This window comes from Aspergillus welwitschiae (assembly GCF_003344945.1).
Source record: "Aspergillus welwitschiae strain CBS 139.54b unplaced genomic scaffold BDQ94scaffold_16, whole genome shotgun sequence".
NCBI lineage: Eukaryota > Fungi > Ascomycota > Eurotiomycetes > Eurotiales > Aspergillaceae > Aspergillus > Aspergillus welwitschiae.
The window spans coordinates 339,157-352,126 of record NW_020798710.1 but is presented as its reverse complement, the minus strand read 5'-3'; the positions used below and the strand labels follow the sequence as shown (position 1 = coordinate 352,126).

General features: G+C 51.9%; 6 protein-coding genes and 1 non-coding gene across 7 annotated transcripts; 4 read left to right on the top strand and 3 right to left on the bottom strand.

Moving 5' to 3' along the window:
• The first annotated feature begins 505 nt into the window (after positions 1-505).
• Positions 506-1,758, top strand: BDQ94DRAFT_34229 (carbon-nitrogen hydrolase family protein). Its single transcript, XM_026775537.1, has one exon. The coding sequence runs from the start codon at positions 590-592 to the stop codon at positions 1,670-1,672; it is 1,083 nt and encodes a 360-aa protein (XP_026626275.1). The 5' UTR covers positions 506-589; the 3' UTR covers positions 1,673-1,758.
• Positions 1,759-2,042: 284 nt separating this feature from the next.
• Positions 2,043-2,465, top strand: BDQ94DRAFT_170413 (uncharacterized protein; the record flags this gene model as incomplete). Its single annotated transcript, XM_026771482.1, has 1 exon — positions 2,043-2,465. The coding sequence occupies one exon, from the start codon at positions 2,043-2,045 to the stop codon at positions 2,463-2,465; it is 423 nt and encodes a 140-aa protein (XP_026626274.1).
• Positions 2,466-2,548: 83 nt separating this feature from the next.
• On the top strand, positions 2,549-4,252 carry BDQ94DRAFT_178770 (pyruvate kinase-like protein; the record flags this gene model as incomplete). Its single annotated transcript, XM_026773196.1, has 1 exon — positions 2,549-4,252. The coding sequence occupies one exon, from the start codon at positions 2,549-2,551 to the stop codon at positions 4,250-4,252; it is 1,704 nt and encodes a 567-aa protein (XP_026626273.1).
• A 698-nt stretch (positions 4,253-4,950) lies between these two features.
• Positions 4,951-6,132, bottom strand: BDQ94DRAFT_178768 (nucleoside-diphosphate-sugar epimerase; the record flags this gene model as incomplete). The annotated part of the gene is made up of 2 exons (XM_026773195.1): positions 5,855-6,132; positions 4,951-5,771 (listed from the first exon to the last, which is right to left on the bottom strand). Exons 1-2 carry the CDS (start codon positions 6,078-6,080, stop codon positions 4,951-4,953), a joined length of 1,047 nt encoding a protein of 348 aa, XP_026626272.1. The 5' UTR covers positions 6,081-6,132.
• Positions 6,133-6,423: 291 nt separating this feature from the next.
• BDQ94DRAFT_170410 (uncharacterized protein) lies at positions 6,424-7,488 on the bottom strand (the record flags this gene model as incomplete). Its single annotated transcript, XM_026771481.1, has 3 exons — positions 6,424-6,752; positions 6,846-6,960; positions 7,051-7,488. 3 exons carry the CDS (start codon positions 7,486-7,488, stop codon positions 6,424-6,426), a joined length of 882 nt encoding a protein of 293 aa, XP_026626271.1.
• A 367-nt stretch (positions 7,489-7,855) lies between these two features.
• On the top strand, positions 7,856-7,926 carry BDQ94DRAFT_t149. The gene has a single exon. It is a non-coding gene; the product is annotated as a tRNA-Gly (tRNA).
• Positions 7,927-8,030: 104 nt separating this feature from the next.
• On the bottom strand, positions 8,031-11,594 carry BDQ94DRAFT_178766 (glycoside hydrolase family 35 protein; the record flags this gene model as incomplete). Its single annotated transcript, XM_026773194.1, has 8 exons — positions 8,031-9,497; positions 9,545-10,211; positions 10,258-10,392; positions 10,440-10,535; positions 10,675-10,912; positions 10,964-11,266; positions 11,328-11,404; positions 11,460-11,594. 8 exons carry the CDS (start codon positions 11,592-11,594, stop codon positions 8,170-8,172), a joined length of 2,979 nt encoding a protein of 992 aa, XP_026626270.1. The 3' UTR covers positions 8,031-8,169.
• Between the last annotated feature and the right edge of the window lie 1,376 nt (positions 11,595-12,970).

The window sequence follows — 12,970 nt, the reverse complement described above, 5'->3', positions numbered from 1 at the left end:
TTCTCGTAGATTGCTGCGTTTGGGCATGCCAGGAAAGTTGCTCACGACGGCAAAACTGTGAACTCTCGAACATATAGGTTTTTACAGAATGAGTTGGTCATGAAACTAACATGAGAAAAGCCGGTCAAAAGGTGCTTGCAAGCTCAGTCTGGCGATGTAGACGGATATGTGCATGAAGGGCTGCATTTGGCGGCCTTCTTCGATCGCACTGTAGTAATCGCGGTTCACCCGAAGTCGGATGTAAGGGGGAATGAGTAGGATGAGAAGGTATTCTGTGGGAAAGCGTAGTTTTATACGTATCTGAATTGGAAAATACACGCAAACGTGGTATGTGATCGGGCGCGGTTTATCAGCTTCAATATCCCCAGTGGGCGGAATTACCTTCTGGCCGAACATCGGAAGACCGGCATACTAGTTACTAGTTTCGTACCCTGGTCATGTATTAGTGATACTTGAACTTATATAAGGTGCGCAATGCCTCCGCATAGGACATCATCCCATTCAACTACGAGATTCCCATTATCTTACAATATTCCATCTTCCCAACCCTACACAACTATCCCCCGTCCCTACAGCTATAACAAGCACAATGGAAGCAACAGATCAACAACAGCATCCCATAACCTGTGTAGCAGCCTGCCACGTCGCACCCCACTTCCTCTCAGCCAAGGAAACTACCCAAAAAGCCATCTCGCTCATCCACGAAGCCGCCCGCCACGGGGCACAACTAGTCGTCTTTCCGGAATCCTACATCGCAGGCTTCCCCCTCTGGAGTGCCCTGCGCGCCCCAACTGACAACCACGCCTTCTTCGAGCGCATGGTGGCCGAATCCATTACCGTGAAGGACCTCGACGGCCAAACAGGGGAAGAAGTAGCCGCGCTGTGTGCCGCAGCACGCGAGACCCGAACCGTTGTGAGTATTGGCATCTCGGAGCGCGCACCCACAAGCACAGCCTGTCTATATAATACCAATCTCATCATCAACACCAACGGAGACATCCTCGTCCACCACCGCAAGCTCGTGCCCACCTTCTTCGAGAAACTCACCTGGAGTCCCGGCGACGGGCACGGTCTGCGCGTGGCGGATACCTCATCCGGGCGCATCGGCGCCCTCATCTGCGGCGAGAATACCAATCCGCTGGCCCGGTATGCGCTGATGTGTCAGCGCCAGCAGATCCATATCTCGAGTTGGCCGTGCGTGTGGCCGACGCGCGTGCTGGCTGGGGAAGATGATGATGAGGAGGGAGATCGGAACTACGACAATGTGCTCGCGAACCGGCTACGCGCCGCAGCGCACTGCTTCGAGGCCAAATGCTTTGGTGTCATGTGCAGTGCTATCTTGGATCAAACGGCTATTGAGACCTTGCTGGATGGGGCGCGCGAGCCGGATCGCTTGCGTCGTGCCCTGGAGGCGTCACCGCGTGGGGTCACTATGTTCTTGGATCCTACGGGCGCGCCCGTGCCCGGCTGGACGGTCGATAAGGAGACGGGAGCGAAGCAAAGTCAGGAGTTTCTGCAGCTTGAGGAGGGCATTCTCTATGCGGATCTGGATTTGCGGAGGACTGTTGAGGGGAAGCAGTATCATGATGTCGTGGGTGGATATCAGCGGTTGGATGTCTTTGATCTGCGGGTGAATCGCTCTCGTAGAGAGCCGGTACAGTTTGTGGAGTAGGTAGATACTATTTTAGGACTCATTTAGTATCATGATAGCGAACTGGGAGTGCGGAGTGTCTCCAAATACGAAGTGGTTTGGGCGGGAGGCAATTGCCCTAAATTGGAACCATTTCCTTCCTTCGTTCACTACTTCGGAACCATTATCTCATCTTCTCCCAATCCTCATCAGCTATTATCCTGCTACATCGAACGAGGAAAATAAGGGATCGATGTCAAGACACACAATGACTACCCCAGCTACATCAACCCCATCGCCATGGCTAACCGCCACCTTCAGCTACGCCAACATGTTCACCGTGGGCACCTTCTAGGCCAGCGCCCTGCACGCCGAGCTTCCACGATTATTAGGGATCTCCCCTGACTGGGCCATGGCGTCCTCTAAAAGCGCCCGTGTTGGTCTGTCCGTCGGGCTTTCGAAAGCCGCAGCCCTCATCGACCCCCACAGCGCCCCTAGGGTAGCAGGTCGCGGCGCCATGCTCATGACCGGCCTAAGTCTCCAGTACGCGAGCTTCGCAAGCATCATGGCAGCGTTCTTCCTCGGGGGCATCGGTGTCGGATGGACCTATCTAGTCGTGGTGATTACGGTCAGCCAGGCCCTTCCGCATTCTTTAGTTCATCTGCACCAACAAGCAGAACGTTCACAGTTGACCAATAAGAGTGGAAAAGAATGGAATAATCAGGATTCGAAGAGTGGATCCCTCACCAGTCAACTTCCTAATCGGGTGAACCGGAACGACAGCCACGGCTCACTAGTAACTTATTTGGTCCCGATGCTGAGAATCATACTATAAATGCAAGCCCTAGGCTCATTCCCCAGCAAATATGCATTATCGACGACTCCTTTTCCAACATCTATAGAAATTATATTACAAGAATGACCCGCATCGACTTCACTTCATCATCACAACCACCTCTCATCCCCATTCCGCCCCCCACGACCCTCCAAGAGATCCGCACCTCCAAGCTCCGCCCCTTCGGCCCCGTCCTCTCCGCCATCGACAAACAAACCCGTCCCGGCCAACTCTACGTCTCCACCACCGGCCTCGAAGACGACGAGCACGATCTGACCTTCCACGGCGGCATCGACAAAGCCATCCACCAGTACTGCGCTGACCATTACTCCTACTGGGCCGATCGCTTTCCCGAGGCCCGCGCACGCTTCATACCCGGCGGCTTTGGCGAGAACCTCGTCGCCGATGGCTGGAACGAGCAGACCATCTGCATCGGCGACAGGGTGCGCATCGGGCCCCAGGATTCCCTGCGCACCGGCGGCCGCAATGGTTGCGTCCTGGAGGTCAGTCTGCCGCGCCAGCCGTGCTTCAAGCTGAACCAGCGCTTCGGGATCAAGAACTTCGCTCCGCTCACTCACCAGGAGGCCAAGACGGGATGGTATTATCGTGTCGTCGAGGAGGGTTGGATTCAGGAAGGCATGGAGATTCGCGTCATTCATCGGAGTCATCCGCGATGGTCAATCGCTCGGCTGCATCACTATGTCCATCGCGATAAGACGGACTTGGCGGTGACGCAGCATCTCATGGCTATGGAGGTCCTGGGGGGTGAGTGCAAGGACGTGTTTATCGACCGCTGGAGAGCCCATCAGGAGAAGGAGGCCGCGGCTAAGCGTCCACCTGAGACATGGAGGCAGTTCAGAGTCGTCAGTCATACCGCGGAGACACCCCGTATCGTGCGGCTGGAGCTGGAGGCAGTTCGCCGAAGTGCACCTTCACCTAGTGCTATCCTACCCGGCAGCCATGCCCGGCTCAAGTTCCCATCTGGCTTACGCCGAGCCTACTCCATCGTCCATGGCGACACGGATCGCTTCACGCTGGGCGTGGCCCTAGACGAACGCAGCCGCGGTGGATCGAGCTATATCCACCAGACACTCAAACAGGGTGACACAGTCCTAGTGGCCTCCGTGATACGGCAGGGCCTCGCCATCGACAATATGGCGTCTCATCACATCTTCATCGCGGGCGGGATAGGAATCACAGCGCTTATCGCCATGATGAACCGCCTCAAAGACACCAACCAGGACTATTCCTTACATTATGCTGTGCGGAGCACCACCGACGTTGCCTTCCAGCCCCTGCTAGCCGACCTACAACCGCACGTCACCATCTACGACAAATCCCAGGGCCAACGGCTGGACATTGTGAAGATCCTGCGGAATCGCATCTGGAACAGCCACGTTTATGTGTGTGGGCCGCAGCGCATGATCGATGCCGTGATCCAGACGGCCGCTGATGTAGATATGTCTTCTGATGAGGTGCATTACGAGTTATTTAATGGTGAGGATGCCGGGGGCGACCCCTTCACTGTGGATGTTGTTGGTCCGAGCAGAAAGTTAGAGGGGCTCCAGGTCGGCGCTGAGCAGCCACTTCTGGAGGTGGTGCGGGATGCTGGCTTCGAGATCGGAAGTTCCTGTGAGGTGGGGAACTGTGGCACTTGTAGGGTTTCTGTTCGCTGTGGGAGGGTGCTGCATCGGGGTACGGCTTTGATGGAGTCGGAGCAGAGGTCAGAGATGTTGGCTTGTGTTTCGAGGGGGATTGGGCATATTGTTATTGAGGTTGGTGAGTAGATGGATCGGAAGTCTGCTATTGTGTGGGAATTTACGATGTAATGTATACGTTTGAAATCAAAGGGTACCAACGTTGTGATTGAGCATGATGTGTATATGCCTTGACGGTATTCCGGTTGAAAAGGTTGTTGTCTTCGTTCGATATAGTTATTATTCAATTGGAATTATCACTATCCTCCGTATCTTAACGTCAGATATGCCGCCTGCACTACATTCCCTACAACAAATGCTCTCGGCTATATCAGCCCCTATATAGCCAGAAGCTCGACCGGCTATAAGCCACTCATGTGGACCTCGTAGTGCAAGGAGGTTCGGGCCTTTTCTGTATTAAAAACTACTCCTCATGTACTCTCTACGGTCAGCGTGCAGAGCCTGCACCGTACACATTTCGCGGTCCGCCAGAACTGCGAATGCTGCGTCCTTCTGGGTACCTTTGTGGTGATGGTGGCTTTGTTATAATGGAAATTGAGATCTATGATTTACTTCAGCAAAAAATTTTCCTCTGATAGAGAAGTATCGTTCACTTAATTTTACTTAGTGTATCAATCGCTTTTGACAACATACAGACATAGATTAGTGATATAAGAGTGCAGCTTGCGGGATTAAGAGTTTTTACTATTATCTTGCATCTACTTAAGGTGTTCATCCGAGATAACCACCTTGTCTAGAGAATTCTCCATACCACTCAAGGCTGATACTTAGATTCCCAGCCTCGCAGCCTCCGCTTTCAGAATTTCTGGCACTTCTTCCTCCAAGCTCTTCTCGCGTGGCGTCCACCCCAATACCCTCCGTCCTCTCAGCGCCTTGCCGCGGGAATTCCAGCCCCAGCTCGCGGCCTCAAAGCCTGCCGGTGATTTGATCGCCTCGTCAAGCGAAAGTTCCTTAACTTGTGGCTTCTCCTTCAAGAAACCTAGAGCATGTGCCTTCTCCCCAATCAACTTCGCCAGATCACCCCAGACATGCTCCCCGTTTTCACAGAGGAAGTAGCCCTTCTCTCCCCAGATCTCCTTGTCGTCCTTCTTGCTAGGCTCAAGTGCTGCATCAACAAGAGCTCCGAATAATGTACTCAGATCATATACGTGCACATTATTCCAACGTGCTAGGCCCTTGCCGATCTGAGGGGTGTAGTGCTGTTTCAAGATAAAGCTGGCAAGCTCATACGCCTGTCTACCGCGAGCGGACACAGGTCCTCTTCCTTTTCCATAGATCGTAGGTGGACAAACAATGACTGTCTTCACTTTGTCGGCATGCTCAGTTCCCGTCTTGAGGACGATCTCATCGACGTTCCGATGGAACGCAGCCGCGGGAAGATTGACCAGTTCGTCTACTCCCTTGTCGTCATTGAATTCTTTGTCGTCGTGTTCGCCATGGACTTTCTTCACTTCTGAGTCGAAATATGTCAAGATTCCGGTGCCTCCTGTGTGGAGCCAGTATCCCGGTCTTTCGGGGGAATGGCCCTCGATCATTCCCTTGGCGATGGCATTGGCCGCGCCTACGTGGTCGGAGGCGTCGGCGGTGTCTATTTTGTTAGTATGCTTACACTTGTACTTATACATAAAGAGTAATAAAGAGATAGAAAACAGGAGGGGAGGGAAGGCATACGAAGCACAATATCTGCCCAAGCGGCTTCTCTCGCAAGAACCTCCGAATCATCTAGGCTACCAATAACGGTGCGGATGTTAGGGTATGCCTCACGGATACGTTTCGCTTTCTCCTCCGAGCGAATTAGCGCAGAATATTCGAAGTTGGGGTGGTGTTGTGAGAGGTAATAGAAGGCGTCGCCGCCGATGTAGCCGGTCACGCCGGTGATGAAAAGCTTGGTTGGCATATCTGAGTTATTCGGCTCGGCAGTTCGTAAGGATCGCCCTTGGATAGCTCGCGGACCCTGGTGAAGTTGATGTGTTAAATATACGCTTAAGTGGATGGTGTGGGGCAAGTGGGAGTTAAACTAGTTGTTAACTTAGTACATGACTTCATAACTTACAAATCATCAAATAATCGTCACCCAAACACTAGCGGTTTGATGCATTCTCGGCCGTGTCCACACATGATAGCCAATCACAGCGGCCAGTCTTGGATATATGCGGAGTATCAATAAGGCATCGGAGGAATTAAAGTATATATAACCCGGAAAGTCTCCGAGTTAGCAGTGGAAAATGTCTCCGAGTTATTTAGTATTGGCTAAAGCCGTAATCAGGCCCGGTTGTGCAGTCGAAAGCTGCTGCTGCATCGGCATTGTCAACAAGCCTTTCTGCATGATTCTCTTGCACCGTCCATGGACTGGAATACGAAAGGCAAATGTCATCGTGCAGAGCAGACCAGTTAGCGACGCTATGGACATTCGACTCCAACAAAGGTGCTGCTACGCCTGACGTCTCTAGCCAGGGATCAGCAGCCTGCGAAGCACCCTCTCTGCGGTCACCAGTCACCCTGCCAAAGTACGGCACGACAATCTCGCGACGCTCTCCTTTGCGCAATTCTAGACTGCTTTCCACGAGTTCTTGCAGCGTAGCATGATATTTACCAGATAATCAACCTGGTTGTTTCTTTGACCAGCTGTCCAGCGCGATTAGGATCCGTTTAATCAGCTCACTATCATGGATTTTATCGGCGGCTCTCTCTTGCACTGCATCTGCGGCAGCGTTCCTTCCATAGCCGAGCAGATTCACAAAGAGAATCACCGCTGCTGTTAGCGCACTCGGCGCCGACTATTTCATGCTATCATCTGAGCATGCCGCAGTAAGGTCACCCTCATACAAGAGAAGGTACGCTTCTAGAAGAGACCTTGCGCTCCTCACACAAGCCATCCGGCTATACCCTTGCTTGTCGTCATGGGACCCCTGCAAGAATAACGGCATGTATAGTTGTGCCTTCAAGCTGTGAACGTGAACCAGGCGGAAGGCCCGAGTGTGTCTCTCTTTGGCATCTCGACATAGTCTGATCTGCTCCAGATCCAGATATCCGACTGGTAACTGTGCCGTAACTTCGTCGATTTGCTCATTAACTTCCGCAGCCGTGGATAAAGTAGGACTCTTCTCAGACTGCAGGCAAACAATGACCGGACCAGTCAAACTTGACAGTTGCCGATAGTGAAAGTCGACTAATGACGACTCCTCATTTGGTGGGGGAATATAAAGATCACAGAGGTTCTCGGGCACTGAATATGGCAGTCCAGTCAGCTGGGCTTCGTGTACGATAAATGCATTGTTTGATAGGTGCTGACTATCCCCTGTCATGTTCGGCTCCCTTCAGGCGGCTGCTGCCGTGTAGTTCCATTATATTCCACGTTAGTATGGATTGCTGTGGTAGTACTACCAGTATCGACAAACTTTCGCAGTGAAGATATATATTCCGATGACAATAAACAAATAGTTCACCGACATATCAGCAAAGCTGAAAGAAAAACATATGTCAATAGTTGTGTATCCCTTGAGACTTATGGGCTGCAGCATGCCAAGATTTGGCCTGCGACAAAGACTTGGTTTGCCAACAACAGAATTATGCGCTATGAATGAGATATTTCGTCTGTGGCTTCCCCATACAGACATCAGTGCAGTTAGATTGGTTGATAAAACAATATTAAGAGACTCTTTACATCAACTAGCATCATTGGTCTAGTGGTAGAATTCATCGTTGCCATCGATGAGGCCCGTGTTCGATTCACGGATGATGCACTTTCTTTTTTCATTTTTCTTTATCTTCCTACCCGTCCCATAATTTTACCGTTAACATCCCAATGCTGCTCGGGCTCTTGAGACTATTTTTGGGAGACCTCAGTGTTACTCAGAAATTGTCATTTTGTAGCATCTCAATATAGTTAACTTCTCAGCTCCCCCGGCCATTTGACCAGGCCGACGGGAGGCTATGTGGCTAACCTATGATAGGATCAAACTGGATAAATGGGCTATTTACAGAACCTAGTATGCACCCTTCCGCTTCTTGTACTTGGGCTGGTCAACCGACTCGACCTCGCCAAGGGCAGTCAGCACCGGAGTGGTGTAACTCAACTCCAAGCTTTCCAACTTGCCGCCGGCAGAGTCGAGAGCCCACAGGGTCACTGCCAACCAGTTCGTTCCACGATAGTTCAGAATTCCCTCAGGGACAGGGAAGCTGGTCTGAGGTCCGATGTTGCTTATGTATTTCGCATACTGGTATCCGTTGACGTAGACCTGCACGCGGTACGGGGATGGCGTAGTGCTGTTACCGATGTTGAGGAACAGTGGGACATCCCATCCCTTCGGCAGGTCAAGGTCAAAACTGGCGCTGTAGAAACCGATGCCTGCCTCGGAGAGACCCTCCAGAGGGCTGGAAGACTTCCAGTTCTGGCTGGGAGGCTCGGGCTGGTGATATCCTTGGCGCTCAGCGTAGAGACCACCCTCGTTCAGAGGACCTCGAACCTTGTCTTCGTAGTCCTCGCCGCCAAGGTTTCCGGTCAACTTCCAGCTAATTGCGCTGCTCGGCCGCCCGGCCAGCAGGAAGTTGAGAATACCACGCGGGGTCTTCATCTCATCTTCACCAACAGTCCAGTTCTCCTCAAGGCCCATGTTGTCGATCACAACGGTGATCACATACGTCTTGCCTGCCTGGAGCTGAGGCAGGTTGTAGGTGGCATTGTAGTCCGAGTTCACATAAAGACCAGTCCAGGACCCGAGGTATGTTCCGTTCAGCCAGACAGAGCTTCCGAATGCTGATCCACCTTGCGTATCGATAGCAAAGGTGCTCTCGTTGCCCGTGGCGGTGAAATGTCCGCGGTAAAGCAGATATCCGGTGTGGAAGCCATAATCGGATGAATACAGAGAGGTAGGGGTAGTCAGAGAACGAAGCGTGTTCTTTGTCTGCTTGAGATCCGCGGCGGGCCAGAGAGAATCATCGTAGGAAGACTGGATCTCAGGAAGAGTGTCCACATACTTCCAGTCCAAGTCCTTCAGGCTGGGAAGCGAGATATCAGGGGCATTGTAGTTGACTGTAGCCGACCAGATGCCGTTCTTGTCAACGGTGTGCGATGTCTTATCTCCATTAATGAACAGATTCTTAGCGGTAGAGGGGACACCGATGACTTCAACAGAAGTGGTAGCGTTGAAGTCTGCGGTGAGGTAGAGACCGCTGCCCTTCAGGTAAGCAGTTCGAACAAGGTAGCCCGCTTTGACAATGATGGATGAGGCGACCTTCTCCGGGGTGCTGAAGCCTGGTGAAGTGCCGTCTGTGGCAAGTTGAGGCACCCAATAGTTATAGGCAGAGTTCCTGTCTGTTACCAGTTAGCTTGGTGTAATCCGGGCAGTTGGATGAGCCTACCAAGGAGAAGAACTTTCAGGTCCCCAACTTGGATGATACGGCGAGTGGTCGACACATCCCAGCCGACCACAACTGACGAAGAGGTCTGCTTTGACGAGATACCAGACTCGGATCCTTCGATCACCGTGACATTCGACTTGGTTGAAATGGCAAGTTCGTGGTGCTCACCGGCACCTCCGTAGAGCACGAGGACCTTTCCGTCAGCGAACTTCTTCCAGGTAAAGACCTCGGCCGTGGAGTAGATGATATTAGTTCCAGAGACATTGTAGTCGGTCACGTGTATCTTTGAATCGCGCCCATTAAGTGTGAGCGTACCACCAAGCTGAGGGATAGTCACGCTACCGGCACTGGTAGGAAGACGAAGCTTGTATGATGTTGACTCTTCGCTGCTGTAGTCCGAATGTCTGACCACGAAGAAAGAGCCAGTACTGTTTCCGAGCAAAGGTGTTACAGTCAGGTCTGCGGTATCAGCGTAACCGGAAGTTGTCAGATTTCCAGGACTAGCCGTCAAATAACCTGGAGATACTTTGGCAAAGTTGCCAAGAAGCTTAAGTTCACTGTATTTCTCGCGGGTGATGTTGCGAGATTCTGTCACAGCCGAGCCATAGTCGTAAGAGGTGTATCCGTTAGGATAACCGAGATTACCCCAGTTAGTTCCACCAAAGATCTACACGGATTAGCAATATACTAGCGTAAGTTTTTGAAATACGTACCATGTACAGGTTCATAATGGCGATCTGGAAGCTAAAGTCGTTCTTATAGAACACTCTCTCGAACTCATTGTTCAGGAGTTCGGAGCACGCAGCGAATCCCGGTCCTCCCCAAGGATCGTACGAACCACCTTGGAACTGCGAGGTGTTAGACTCGAAATGCTAGCTAGGGAACGTATACTAACCTCGACTATCGCATATGGTGTCGTCGGGCTTTGCTCAAGATGAAGGGTACGGAAATTGGTAGGTAGGTCACCCGAGGGCCATACCGTAGGGTTCGCCTGGAAAGATTAGCTGCAAGCACACCGAGACCCGAGAGTAAACATACGCAGTCAAATCCAAGCCTATGATTGTCAGCCAGTGTTCAAAGTTATGGGCGTGGTAGACTCACGGGTAGCTATCATGGCCGTAGATATCGACTGCTCCCTTTCCAGTGCCAGGAGCATTGTTCCCGGAAGCCGAGGCATCGTTATTGATCAATGGAATGACGACGCCGGCGTTACGAGCCTGGTCTTCAACATATTGCATGTACACTGGATCAGGGAACTCGACACCGCAGCAGCCACTGGTGTACTCATTTTCGGGCTGATACAGGATGATCGGACCGCCATTAGTGATTTGGTATTTGGCAATTGTTGCAGCAACGTGAGAAACGTAGCTGTGAAGAGTCAGCAGGAGTCATAGGCCTCCTGGGTGAGTCTTGGCATACTTATCAGTAGCATCCAGGTAAGCCTTGTCGCTTGAGCGAAGAGTGCCATTGACTCTCTGCAACCACCCCGGAAATCCACCGCCGGAGCTCTCTGCGTTGATGTACGGGCCTGGACGGGCAAGCAGATAGATACCTGCTTCCGAAGCCGCGTCGAAGAAAGGCTCCAAATCAAAGATGCCGTCTGCTCGGTATTCCCCCGGCTTTCCTTCAACAAGGGCCCAGTCGACATAAAAGGATACGCAGTTGAATCCTAGAGCTTTGACCTTTTGGAAGATGTCAAGCTGGAGTTCTTTTACTGGTAGACTAGAACAGCAAGAAACCCTCGAGTCAACACGAGTATAGCTAGAAGGAAGGGCAGTAGTACCGGAATGGGTGGAATTCGCCACTGAAGATCATAATTCTTTCGCCATTGATAAAGAGAGATTTGTCATCCCAAGTGACCTAGTAGGCACCATGTCAGTTGCTAGAAGCGCTGCCTTCCGTTGGAAGATCATACGTATTTCTGCAACAGTTCCCGCTTTGCCGGGTCAGAATGCTCAGTAAGGGTAAAGCCATTGATTCGATGCTTAATAGATGCCCCAGCAGCCTGTGCAGCCAGCAAGGCAATAGCACAAGCGGAGGAAAGCTTCATGATGCAACACACCCGGGGCGAAAGTAAACGCCAATGGGTCGAAGGCACGGGAGATTGTCAAATTCCGCGAGAGCTCAGGGGAGCAACATGCCAGCAGGCCCCGGGGAATTGAGCCACTTTATTTGCCTCATTCCAACCCCTCAATGTCCCTCCCGACGCTGAATAATGTACGGAGCTGTTGACATCCTAGCCGAGCCACGAGTCTGATCCTCGCAATATCGACATCATCATGTAGGGAGGGGAAGTGGGACCTGCAGTGTCAATGGGTGGCCTCAAGTATCTAGCATGATGTTAGTTGGGCATAGCGCAGCGGGCAGGGTCCGAACAGGGCCACGATGCTCAAGCAAGCTCGCAGGAAATAGTGGAATTGCAAAGTGAAGCAGGCAACTGGAATGACGATCCTCCACAGGGACGGTGCCTCATCCGGTTAGTCTGGCCCAATTTCTCCGCACTGGCTCTCCCGCGCCGGCTAATTGCTTCTCTACTTCCTCTCCCGCTCCCCTCCTCTCGTCTGCAACTTGCCCATCTATCCCTCCTCTATCTGCTGGTCTTTCAAGGAACAGTGACTATCTTCATGCAGGAACACTTCAAGGTATGCTCCATCCCTCCTGACGATCAGCTGTCTGCTGGCTTTCCCATAGTTGTGTGTTTTCTTTCGTGGTGCCCACCGCGGGAGGACCCTGGAGCCGAAGCCCAAACAGCCTAAGCTTCCGGATGGCTGACCTGCGGGGTGCCACCGGAGAAATCTTGGTTTCTTGTCCGTAGTGGATATTGCAATCACTGACCTGTCTGGATTTCTAGTCAGTCATCCTCCCACTAGCTCTATGACGGAATCCTTCGCCGCCTGCCAACCGGAATCATGCCACCAGATGTGACTGGAGGAACAACTTTCGTATACATCTGCATCCGAGGACGTGCACACCCCAAAGGTAGAATAGTAGGACATGCAAATTCAAGCAAACAACACAGTTTCTACCTGTCTGAACTTTAATAAATTTACCCGACGGTCCAGGCCAACTAGCGATGCATGCTCTTGCGTGTTTGCGTAAATATCTCCGACCATCGCCCGGAGTCTATTCAAACAAGAGGAATTGTTCGGCCTATTGAACGAGCTCCGTCTTTGAGGACTGTCTGCTCGTCCTTCTAAACTTCCGGCTGACTGGCTTGCTTCCTGGACATACCGACCTCGACGACTCGTTGAGCTCCGCACACAATAAAATACCATACCAGCCACCGGATGACTTAATGTTGGAGGTGGCTTAGTTAAGCTACTGCGGATGTTTGTTCACCAGGTGGGAGTCTCCAAGCGGCTCAATCTTAAGCCGATACCATATTACTGCCTGTCAAGCAGCAAACGACTGCAAGGCCATTCTACA